Source organism: Triturus cristatus, chromosome 12 (genome assembly GCF_964204655.1).
Source record: "Triturus cristatus chromosome 12, aTriCri1.1, whole genome shotgun sequence".
Lineage (NCBI taxonomy): Eukaryota > Metazoa > Chordata > Amphibia > Caudata > Salamandridae > Triturus > Triturus cristatus.
In genome coordinates this window covers 702,520,976-702,533,434 of record NC_140595.1, presented here as the reverse complement: position 1 = coordinate 702,533,434, position 12,459 = coordinate 702,520,976, and the positions used below count along the sequence as shown (strand labels likewise).

At 43.5% G+C, this 12,459-nt stretch overlaps 1 protein-coding gene across 1 annotated transcript in view; it reads left to right on the top strand.

The window, feature by feature from the left end:
* Positions 1-11,609, top strand: part of LOC146780144 (transcription factor HES-4-A-like) — a 97,711-nt gene extending 86,102 nt beyond the window's left edge. Inside the window, exons 3-4 of the mRNA XM_085637127.1 lie at positions 10,915-11,002; positions 11,104-11,609. Of these exons, the coding sequence (XP_085493253.1) occupies positions 10,915-11,002; positions 11,104-11,609 (594 nt within the window). The remainder of the gene's footprint in view (positions 1-10,914; positions 11,003-11,103) is intronic.
* The last annotated feature ends 850 nt before the right edge of the window (positions 11,610-12,459 follow it).

The following is a 12,459-nucleotide window of genomic DNA, read 5'->3' as shown; positions in this document are numbered from 1 at the left end:
AGAAGGATCAACATCCGGTCTGCAACCATTGCCTGACGTTCGACCACGAGAGCAAGGACTGCAACGCCTGTTCCGCTTTCGCGCCGAAGACTCTTCGGGTGAGAGAACATCAGAGGAGGGCCGACTTCAGCATGGAAGGCAAGGGTAAGGCCCCGTCACTGTACGATCTGGGCCTCTCCACCGACGACAGGTCAACATCGCCGAGGGACCTGATTTCTTATCGGTCTCTGCGACCGTGAAGACAACGCCTGACGAGGTAAGAGACACGTCGAGTACAAAACCACCAAAAGGGCCCCGAAAATCGGATGGTGACTCTCGAAAAAATGAGTCAAAGTCCTCGAAGGAAACACCGGCGCCGAAAATTTCGACGTCCGCCAGTGGTTCAAAGGACAAAAGGCCGAGCGGATCCTTCGAGAAGGACTCCAAGGTGCCGAAGACTGCCGAGGGACAGAGTTCGTCGAAACAGACCCACAAGGTGGGACTTTCGGCGACGAAAGACAAGGCCGCGTCGACACAAGCTCCGTCGAAGAGACCTGCGGTCGACGCCCAGCACATCAAGCATGGAAAAGAAAAAGAGAAGGCTCGAGGCGGAGATGGAGAGCATCCTTCAGAGGAAGAAGGAGTTCAACGAAAGAATGAAACAATTCAAAATCCCAACGGTCCCGTCGACGGATGTCATTGAGATCGAGGAACAGGGAGATTTCGACGCCGAAGAGCAGTCGAGAGGTCCTGAAGAGGAGGAAGAAGGCCCCTACTATGAGGGAGAAGATGATGAAGAGGATCAGCAGTCGTTCTACGGCTCGGCGGCGTCGACTACTCAGGAGCTGGAATGGCAGGACATCGACACTGAAAACCCCGAAGAGCCCGTGGACTCGTATCCTTCGAGGCCTTCGCCGCCTGACGACATCAGGGCTTACAACATGGTCGTCAAGAGTGCTGCAGCAGCCTTTGGTGTGAAATTGGACGAGGAGAAGCCGAAAGCAGACTTTCTACTCAAAACTCTTCTCCCCATCCAGACGAGGAGCCAGTTCCTCCCCATGCTCCAAAGCGTGATGAACCAAGGGAAGGAGGCGTTTAAGGACCCGGGAACATGACGGTCCATCACACCCAGAACGGAAAAGAAGTACAAGCACTCCTCGCAGGATCCTCCTTACATCAAGGGATCGGTCACTGCCGATTCCATCATTGCTTTCACAGCCAGGAAAAGAGCCAATGTGCCGGCGACCTCGGGCCCACCTCCTGATAAGGAGAGCAGAAGGATGGACCTCACTGGAAGGAAGGTAGAAAGAAACGCCGCAATGAACTGGCGCATGGCAAACTCAAACGCGCTACTGAACAGACACCAGTACCAGCACTGGGATGAGATGGGGGAACTAGTCAAGCATCTCCCAGAAGAGAACCGTCAAAGGGCTTCCCATCTAGTGGAGGAAGGGAAGAATATCGCCAACTCATGCATCAAGACTGCATTGACGGGGCGGAAACTTCGAGCAGACAGATGGCCATAGGGATCACTGAAAGGAGACAGGCTTGGCTCAGAATTTCTGGATTCAAGCAGGAAGTCCTGAATAACATACTGAACACCCCTTTCAACGGTGAAACGCTGTTCGGGGAAACTGTGGACGTGAAGCTCACCCAACTGAAAAAGGAAAATGAGACAGCAAGATCCATGGGGGCCCTGCAATTCAGAGGGATGCGAAGGGACACCCCAAATCGGAGACCCTACGGAAGGGGAGGAAGCCAGCAGGGTACATCGCACCAGACATTCCAGCAAGGGCAGCAGGGTGACAGTCACAGCCAGCAGGGATAGCAGAAGCAGAACTGGCAGTACCAGCCCCGAGGCCAGTCCTTTCGAGGGAGGGGAAACGGACGTGGCCAAAGGAGGAGAGGGGGAGACCAACCCTAATCTAAGTGACTACACACACAAAAGGACGCTCACCCCCAGCATACCCCAAAGGGTGAAGCGCAATGTAAGAACACCAAGGGGGTTACACAAAACAAGCGCCTACGAACATGCAACACCGGTGGGCGGAAGACTGGGCCTCTACCTACAACAATGGCAACAAATAACCTCAGACAAATGGGTTCTCAACGTCATACAGCATGGATACTGCATAGAGTTAGAGAAAAGGCCTCCAAACAAGAAACCAAAGAGAAGACAGTGCTCGGGTCAAGAGCTCGCTCAACTCAGGGAGGAGACACCAACTACTGAAAAAGAGGGCCATAGAACCAGTGCCACGCAGAGAAAGGAACAAGGGAGTGTACTCAAACTACTTCCTTGTACCAAAGGTGGACGAATCACTAAGACCCATCCTGGACCTAAGATTCCTAAACAAATTCATAAAGACGCAAAAATTCAAGATGACATCACTACAAGAAGTGCTACCCCAAATGCGAGCCGGAGACTTCATGTCCACTGTGGATCTCAAGGACGCCTACCTGCACATCCCAATGAACAGACGGCACAAAAACCTGTTAAGGTTCAACATCAACCAGGATCATTATCAGTTTACAACCCTGGCATTCGGTCTAAAGTCCGCCCCAAGGGTTTTCACAAAATGCCTTGCAGCAGTAGCAGCGTACCTACGAAGGGAAGGGATTCATGTGTATCCTTACCTAGACGACTGGCTAGTCAAAGCAAGCACTCGCGACAAGTGCGAGGAGCACGCAGAACGGGTGACAAGAACACTAACAAACCTGGGGTTCTTGATACACTGGGGGAAGTCATCGATAGAACCAGAACAGGTGAAGATCTTCCTGGGGGCGAAGATCAACACCATAGACGGAACGGTGATGCCCAGCGACAGAAGAACAATAGCCCTGCTGAACGAGACGCGTCTCTACCAGAAGGGGCGAGTTCTGACAGTGAGCAAGATCATGGGGATGATGGCGTCATGCATCCACCTAGTCTCCAATGTACGGCTTCACATAAGATAATTCCAAGAATTGCTGCAACAGCAATGGTCACAAGCAAGCGGGAGTTGGGAGGATCTAGTGGTTGTTACGCACACAGTGCAGGAGGAGATAACATGGTGGAACAGGGAGAACTTAACTACAGGAAAGACCTTGAAACCACGAAACCCAACTGTGACCATCACCACGGACGCATCACAAATAAGATGGGGAGCACACATGAACAAACTCAGGGTGAGGGGTCTGTGGACTCCGGCAGATGCGGTCAGACACATCAATTACCTGGAATTGAAGACTGTCCTGCTAGCCCTGAAGGCCTTCCAGAAACAGCTATACATCAGAAAGTGTTGATACAGACAGACAATACTACTACCATGTTCTATATCAACAAGCAGGGAGGGACACAATCGTTCCCCCTTTCCACTCTGGCACAGGAAATTTGGAGATGGGCCATCCCACTCAAGATAGACCTGCTGGCCATACACCTACCAGGGAAGGACAATGTGGAGGCAGACTGGCTCAGCAGACAGACATCGGCATCCCACGAGTGGGAGCTAGATGGACAGGAAACGCAGAGGCTATTCCAAAGGAGGGGAACACCGACAATAGACCTGTTTGCAACACGCCTGAATGCAAAATGCCAAAACTTCGCATCCAGACAACCAGAACAGCAATCGCAAGGGAATGCCCTATGGATAAGTTGGTCAAAGACATTTGCCTACGCTTTTCCACCGATACCGCTGTTCCACAGGGTGCTCGACAAGTGCAGGACCAGCAACATGACACTGATCCTAGTTGCACCACAGTGGGCAAGGCAGACATGGTTCCCTCAAATAGTGGAAATGGCACAAGGCACTCCTCACAAATTCACAAGAAGAAAGGACCTGCTCTCCATGCAGAACGGAGAGGTCCTGCACCCAGAGCCAGAGAGCCTCAGCCTGGTGGCATGGCTCCTGAAGACTTAGAGTTTGCGCACCAGAACCTACCTCCAAGCACTATGCGAGTGCTGCGGGAGGCAAGGAGACCTACAACACGAAAATGCTATGGGGAGAAATGGGAAAGGTTCACAATATGGTGCAGCAGAAATAAACTACTGAATAGAGTCAACGGTGCTTAGATATCTCACACACCTACTAAAAAGTAATCTATGCTCATCCTCCCTAAGGGTACACCTAGCGGCAATCGTAGCTTACACACGAGGGGAGAGAGGAGGAAGTCTCTTTACGTCACAGGTAGTAAAGAGGTTCCTGGAGGGGGCGAAAAGAATTGCGCCACCAAAGAGGATGCCGCCGCAGGCATGGGACCTCAACGTGGTCCTAACCGAGCTTATGAAGGCGCCGTTTGAGCCGATCCACAAAGCCACGCTGCAAATGCTGACAATGAAAACAGCCTTCCTGGTAGCGATAACCTCGCTGCGCAGAGTGAGCGAGCTGCAAGCACTGACACTGCAAGAGCCCTACATCCAGATACACAAGGATAGGGTGGTTCTAAGAACGGACACACACTTCATGCCTAAGGTGGTGTCGGCATTCCATATGAACCAGACAATTCAGATACCGAGTTTCTTTCAAAACCCCACGACAAGCGCAGAAAGGGCACTGCACACTCTAGATGCTAGAAGGGCAGTGATGCACTACATTGAGAGGACCAAAGAGCACAGGAAGACCAAGCAGGTCTTTGTCTCCTTTGCAACTAGTTTCCTGGGTAGACCCGTGTCAAAAGCCACCATTGCACGATGGATTGCACTGACAATACAATTCTGCCACAAACAGGCAGGGCAGGAGCTATCGGATGGGCCACGAGCCCACTCCACAAGGAAGAAGGGAACAACAATTGCCTTTCTGGCAGATACGCCCATTCAAGACATATGCCTGGCGGCAACATAGGCTTCAGTGCACACGTTCACTAAGCACTATTGCGTGGACATTCAGATGAACAAGGAAGCACAAGTAGGACAGAAGGTGCTTCAACACATATTCAACAGCCAACACTCATCTACCACCCAGCCGCCACAAAGATAACAAACCGCTACAAAGTCTACGCAAAGCATAGTGAATCCAGAAAGATTCACGCTGCAAAACGAATAGTTTCTTACCTGTCGGTGTAGTTTTGCAGCTTGAAGGTCTTTCTGGATTCACTAGCGAACCCACCCACCTCCGCCAGGAAGATGAGGATGGAGAAAGAGGTGGAAGGACAAGGAAGAACAGAATAATTGGAATACTAAAGGAAATTCGAAAAGGAAAATTAAGAGAACGCCTAGGGTTAAAAAATAAAAAAAAAAAAAGGGGAAAAAAAGAACCCGAAGATGGCGCCCCAAAGGTGGGACTTCCACAGGAAGCACGACGACGTCACGAGAGGTGCACCAAATGGTGGGACGTTGACGCCCACCTGGGCTACAAAAAAACAAAAACAAAAAAAACAAAAGAAAGACTACGAATCTGGACCCAACCACCAGATCGCGGAATAATGCACAGCATAGTGAATCCAGAAAGATCTTCAAGCTGCAAAACTACACCGACAGGTAAGAAACTATTCGTTTTTGGGCTCATCGTGACTGCTGACCGGCACGTTCGTACCAGAACCTCGTTGCTCATGCCGCCATTCAATGTAAGGTTCTGGCAGCCGCTTCTTGCTGACACAGCTGCGATCGCTTATAGGGACCACCAACACCAATGCCCAACCGTTCTGCCCTGCCTGCTCTTCGTACTACTCTGGCAGCCTCTCATGACACTTTTCTGCTCCTTGAAGCCTTCCTCCACCACGAACGGGTCTCTTCACACCTATCTGAGATAGTAAACTTTCCACAGAACTAATCTAGTGACTGTACCCAACCTGTGCTCCATCGCAGAAATTTAGACTTTTACCTGGCCCAGTGTGACAAGATATCCATAGTTGGCGCTTGGTGCTTTTTGCTGCTATTTTCACAAAAGCTTTAGTGACTTTTTGTGGAACACCCTGCAAAGGATTGGGGCTGTTGCTTGACCTGGGCTCAAACACCAGTCAACCAACAATCCAATTTCTAACAATACCTCACAGGAAAGCAGTGCTCCAAGAAAGTGATAAAAATAATCCCAGGCAGACCAGCAACAAAAACAGATCATGTAGAAGCACTCAATGTTCCTAAAACTTCAATGATTCTTTATCCACAGGTCTAGCAGCAAACAGCAGACCAGAAACAACATCAGCAGGTTCAAACCCAGGAGGGGAAAAATAAAAATAAAAGAAACTTGAGAATCAATGAGAAGAGTTGATTATCAACATACCAAGTACCAGCCCAACAAAACACATAAATCAAGTTCTAGCTAAAGGGACCTCCCTATGTTTCCACATACAACACTAACAGACTGGAAACATGTCTCCAAATACAAATTCATGAGAAATCTAGGGTTAAAATATTTTCTCTCCAATGATTGAGAAATTAAATAAAGCTGTGGAAGACACATTATATAAGGAATTCAAACCGTCAAGCTTATTCATGTCATCCATTAATATTAGATACCTTTAAGGTTTTGATTCACAACAACCTGGATAAACTCATCTGGGACAAGCCACCACACAAACAAATTTCAATTAACAGGATAAAAGTACCCTACAATCCTTGGTCAACAACAGCAGGATCGCTCTTGAAAAGAACGATAAAGGTGGTGGATTAGTGGGGATAGAGACTGATCATTACAGATGTTAAGTTCCAGAACATGTCCAAGGCACCACCACACATACATACCTCTGGAAGAAGATTCCAAAATAGCTTTTCAAAAGACTACAGAAAGTAATCTTACTACAGTTTTGGAATTAGAGTGCATAACCACAAAAACAAAATTGTTTTGACAACAGAGTACCCCAAAAGACTTAAACTACACATGCTTCCTAAAATACATAAATATCTGATCGACCCTCCATTTCAGCCAATTGACTCAGGATGTGTCTCATTAAGCATCCCCCTAGGTATATACCTACATGAGTTTCTACAATCAATAATCCAAAATACTAAATCCTACTTGAAAGATATCACTGATATTCTCATCAAGCTCGCAGCCATTGAGCTTTCCAATTCACAAAATATCTGGACTTATAAAGTAGATGTTATCTCACTTTACACTTCATTCCCCTATGCTGAAGGTGTTGAAGCAATAGAATGGACATTATTCAACACAGGAGCAATCAAAGCCTATAAGGCATTCCTTTTTTAGTGACTTCAATTTTCTGCATACCACAGCTACTTTCACTGAGAAGAGAGTTTCTATATACAAAATACAACAACAAAAAACGAACATTGGACACAAAGACTCATCATGTACATAAAATGTATTGATTACGTATTTCATTTGGCATGGAACATAAGTTAAAACTCAATATTCTGGAACTGGATCACATCAACAATCATTACAAATGCAGTTAGCACATAAGTGAAATTAAAGTACACTTACAAGTTATGGTTTACCGAAAACCATTCGAAAATACGCCGTATGGCATCACCTAAGCTCCCACCCAGAATAGCTAAAAAAACACCATTCTCTCAGTTTATTAGATTGAAACAAATGATATCAGAACCACAAAGCTACACTACCAACTCCAAAGATACCGAGGAAGATTTTTACAGCGGTGATACCTTTTAACAGTTGCACCAATGCCAAAATGACAGCTGATTAAAGTCAGAGCTCAAAATTGCAAACCAAAACAAGGAAGCTACCCAACACGCGTTTCACCTTAGTCTATCACAATTTTCAAAACAAAGTGCCAAGATTTAACACGTAATCAACAAACAAAGAACTATCTTACGGGTAGAAGAAGACTTGACACACTATAGAGGGAGAAGCTATTATTTGCCCATGAGAGGTCCAGAAATATCAACAAACTGGTGACAAAAAAGGCTCTGGTGACTGCTCAGCCACAAATCATGGGTGCCACACCCTTCAGACAAAGTTTACACTGCAATAATATCATAAGGTAGCATATATGAACCAGCCTCACAAGGGCAACAAATTAAAACTTAAGTGCAAAAGAAATTGTAACTCCGGCTAATGCAATTATGCCCTAAAATGCCTTTGGGGACTTATATATATATATATATATATATATATATATATATATATAGGCAAAACAGAGGAAAACCGTAAAATATGTAGTTCCGAACACAAGAATAATCTATATGAAAACCATCAACAATCCACATTGGTAACCCATTTCACAGAATGCAAACATAACATTTTACAATTGCGCATTCAAATACTGCAAACACACAGACAATAACATATCCAATGACTGCTGCAGATTGAGATATATTGGTCTAGGCTTTGGGGCACTCCTCACCCAGATGGGCTTAATGACTGCATGGAAATGTCACGTTTTTTGTAAACGGTTGACCTGTCATCTGTTACCATTGTATGGCTGTTGATATACACTCCTACTGATGCATTCATAACTGAGAATATAGTATATTTGACATGGTTGTGTCATCACAGCAAACTAATAAGCTTCGACCGGGCCTTTACTTTTCACTAAGTTTCATCCTCTTCCTCGATAAAGCTCATATATATTTCCCTCAATCTTTTGCACATGCTCCAACATAGCTGCTGCTTTTCTTTCACTAACTTGTTTTCTTCAGATTCACATCGCCCTATGTAGTATCATGTTTTTGTTTTTCTTTCTCCACATAACAGCTAGTGGGATTAGCACCTTGTGACCAGAGGACGTTAACTTTCCATGCCTTTCAGATATATGTGGATATCTGCTAGGCACATGGCACCACTGACCGTGTTCAGGCTTTTCGCCATGCAGTTTCAGCTAGGAGTTGCATGTTCACATCGAAGGCAAGGAAGTGCCATTGCTCTGCACTTCTATACTTGTACACTTGTTAAAGCCTTCTCAACTCCAGTGAGGTTGTAACCCACTGATCTTAAACCACTCTACTTAATGTTGCACGCTCTTTCAAATCACTTATGTTCTGACCTCTTGCAACAACATTTTTCTTTCTTTTTTTTTTTTAAGTTGGGCAAACATGCAACTAACCACTCTGACCTTGATTCTCTCCACTATTGTTTATAGATTGCTTCATCACGGTGATCTATTGTGCATGTTCACATACAATATTTATTCCTTATTGTGTCTCATTCGTCTCCTCTGTTTAACAGAGTTAAAATGTGCATATTTTTCCATTTGATTCTAGATTATTATACAACCATTCCCCCAATGAAGGGTACATCTATCTGAAATGCATTATGAGTCTGTACCATGTGAACACATTATTTATATATGAATGTAATAGAAAAGCGAAATCCACTTCCAAAGTGATTTTGAATGTCTTGAAAAACAGATCATTCAACTGAATAGTAAAAAAATAAATAGATTTAATATTGTGAATCAGCTTATGATGTACACCCAGCTGTACATTGCTGGAGTCCCCTTGGTCAGATGACTAGAGGCACATCACTGAATTTCCACATTCACAAAGGTAGGGTTAGTAACATGTTTGTGTATGCACTCCAGCAACATCCAATCGGCAATAGTGGGAGATTGTGAATATTCACATATCTCTTGCTTTTTCATTGTGGAAATGCTCTCACATTTACTTGTGTCAAAAGCAAGAATAAGTGTATTTTCAATTTTGATAGGAATTTGTGAGAAGGGTCCATCCAAAGGGAAAATATTTTCCCTATGTACAAAAAAAAGAAACTGAAATGTGCTGATGTACATTTGTGGCAAATTTCAGTGTGCAGAATTTCCCACCTGGTGCAAACTCCAAAAGCATACAATTTTATTTTTGGAAGTGTTCCTAAAAATCTATGGCTGTTCTCTTGAATTTTTGGGTGTTTCTATAAATTTTCTCCCAAGGTAGGAGGGAACACATTTTCCACATTTTTGTGGGGAGGGCCAAGAGGTATTTTGATTTGAATGCATGTTATTCACACTATCATATTATGTCAACATACCACATTAATTATCATGAAACAACTTGTTTAGTGTTAAAACATCTCATTCTATCAAAAAGAAAGAGGTTATGAATACTAAAAAGGGTGATTTTAATGGATACATTAATAGAGTCAGATGGATCACAGTACAACAAAAACACATGCCCTTCACCACAAATAAAAGAATTCACAACACAAGTGCATGCCTGTCCCTCTCTAGAAGCTTTGTTTCAGTATCTTCAGTACCAATAGGTCATAGCACGCATTAGAAAGTGTATTATAGAACCTGTAACTATCACAACAATGTCCATTATTTCAAGCATCAATTACATGTTTCTGTTGCAAACCCCATGGTGTCATCCGACATCAGGACATATTTATGTGGTTTAATCAACACCTTTGTTAAACAAAGTGACATTAGTCGGCCTAAGGGAAGATTAGACTAAAATCAATTTTAGAAATGTATTACTTTTGCAGGTTTTAATTTACCCTTTTGAATATTTTTTATGATACTGTTGATGTGTTGTAATGTTTTAATTAATTGTACAATAAACAGCTACTTACTTATATATTTTACTTATGGGCCAAAAAGTCCCTGGCTAGACTGTATCCAATTGCTTGAGCACTGAATGACTAATCAAAGGAAACCCCATAAGTCGAAAAAACCTTGACACAGGTCTAATCAGTAAAGCCACCTACAACTGTACTTGTAGACAACAGCAACATAGTCCATATATTATTGGCCAAAGCTAGTAAACAAGGTCTGCTCTACAGTTCCTTTTGGAAATTAATTAAACTATATATTCTGTTAACACAGCAGCTATTGAAATAACTATTTCATTCTGCGTCTGCAAACCAATACATATGTAAATTTGGATCACTGTAATCCAGATAGAAGAACCTTTGTTTCATATTACATAATTGTACCCAGGTCTGGTATATTGACTTGCCCTCTTTATTTTTAAACACCTTTAAAGTAATGGCACATTTCCATCAAGTGTCTGAAAGGGGAAATTACTACATCAACCAGTTAGATGAAGGGAAGGTAAAAAATGTGACAATTTTCCATTACTCAATTTTCATTTTGTTTTCCCAGAAATTCCAAAACCCGAAGATAGAAAAAGTAGAGATTTTGGAGACAGCAGTCCTGTACTTGAAGAACAGAACACAAATGATGAAAGATGGTATAACTTTATTGGCATTTTAAGATCTATTCACCATAAATAATTTATGCTGTAATCTGCTGACCCACTTTACATTCACCTTTGTATCAACTCTGTTTTAGGAAAATTGTCTGGCAGTCTAGATGCTACTTACAGCACGCACTACCTCTCGGGATACAAGGACTGCGAACAACGCCTGGCAAACTTCATTGATAAAGTTCACCCGTCCGACGAGAATCAGCTTCTAGTCAATCTGCAGATGTGTGTCCAAGCAAACTCCTGGAGAGCAACAGATCTTGGCTTGTTGCCAGTAAGCCAAGAAAATTACCATACATGGTCACCCCATGACCTTCCAGGAGCTTTTTACGGTCAACACTTCAAAGAACATGTACTAGCCAAACTTTCAGAGCTACACGTTATGCTAGGAGCTTCTCAGTCTCCGAACAGCATGTTTGAGCTTCCACAGCCATGTTCTTCCATATGTCTGTCCCGGAATGACCAGCTTCCCACGATGCCTTACCCCAGGTCCTGTCCAGCATACTGCACAGAGCAAAGTTCTGATCAAGAACAGTTGGCATGGCAGAAAGGTAACCCCTTACTGCAAACCATATGGAGACCCTGGCCCTAAGCAAAATCTAAGACAATTCATTTGAATGTACAGTATCTGTACTTGTTCTTTTCAGATTTATTTTTTATACATATAATATATGTCTTTCCTAAAATGAGCACTAATTCAACGACCTTCCTTTATTGAACTGGAGGAAAAATTGAGTTTTACGATTTTATTTATGTACATAGAGATGTATAAATATATAGTTGATGTCACTCTTGTTTTGTCAAAATAAACCAGGGACAAAATTAAATTATTTACATTTTCATGTGAATACCCACCAAGATCTGGGGACAGTTGGGAGCATTTTCAAAAGAGAATGGATTAAAGGTATGTACTTCGACAGAATTAGTTTTATGTATATATTTAAGGAAACAATTCTTAAAAAACTTTCACACAGCAGTAACCCATAGCATTGTGCATACACCACAGGATTCCACAGTGGACTGTTAACTAGACTCCCTTTAGTAAAGGGGGACATTTGGTGCACAGATGGCATCTCCAGCACACTTTAAATTTACTAAAACTTACTTTAATGTAAGTATTCATTGTATGCACCTTTTTATTTCCCAATGCATTTTTTCTTCAACAAATAGCGAGGGTTTGTGTTTTGCAGCGAAAATCTTTTCTGAATTCACATGCTGGTCATTAGTCCGCCATCTAGTGGTTGGGTCCGTAATACAGCCACAACACCAAATTTTCAAATCATCCCCTAGCTGATCTAGTCAACTATAGCTGAACCTTAAGGGGAAGATGGTCCAATTGGTTCATAAAGCACATTCAACCATCAGGCTAGCCAGGCATTTGTCAAGAGTGTATGGTCAGAAACACAAAGTTTTCATCTTGCTTTAGTTTCGCCGTGCTTATA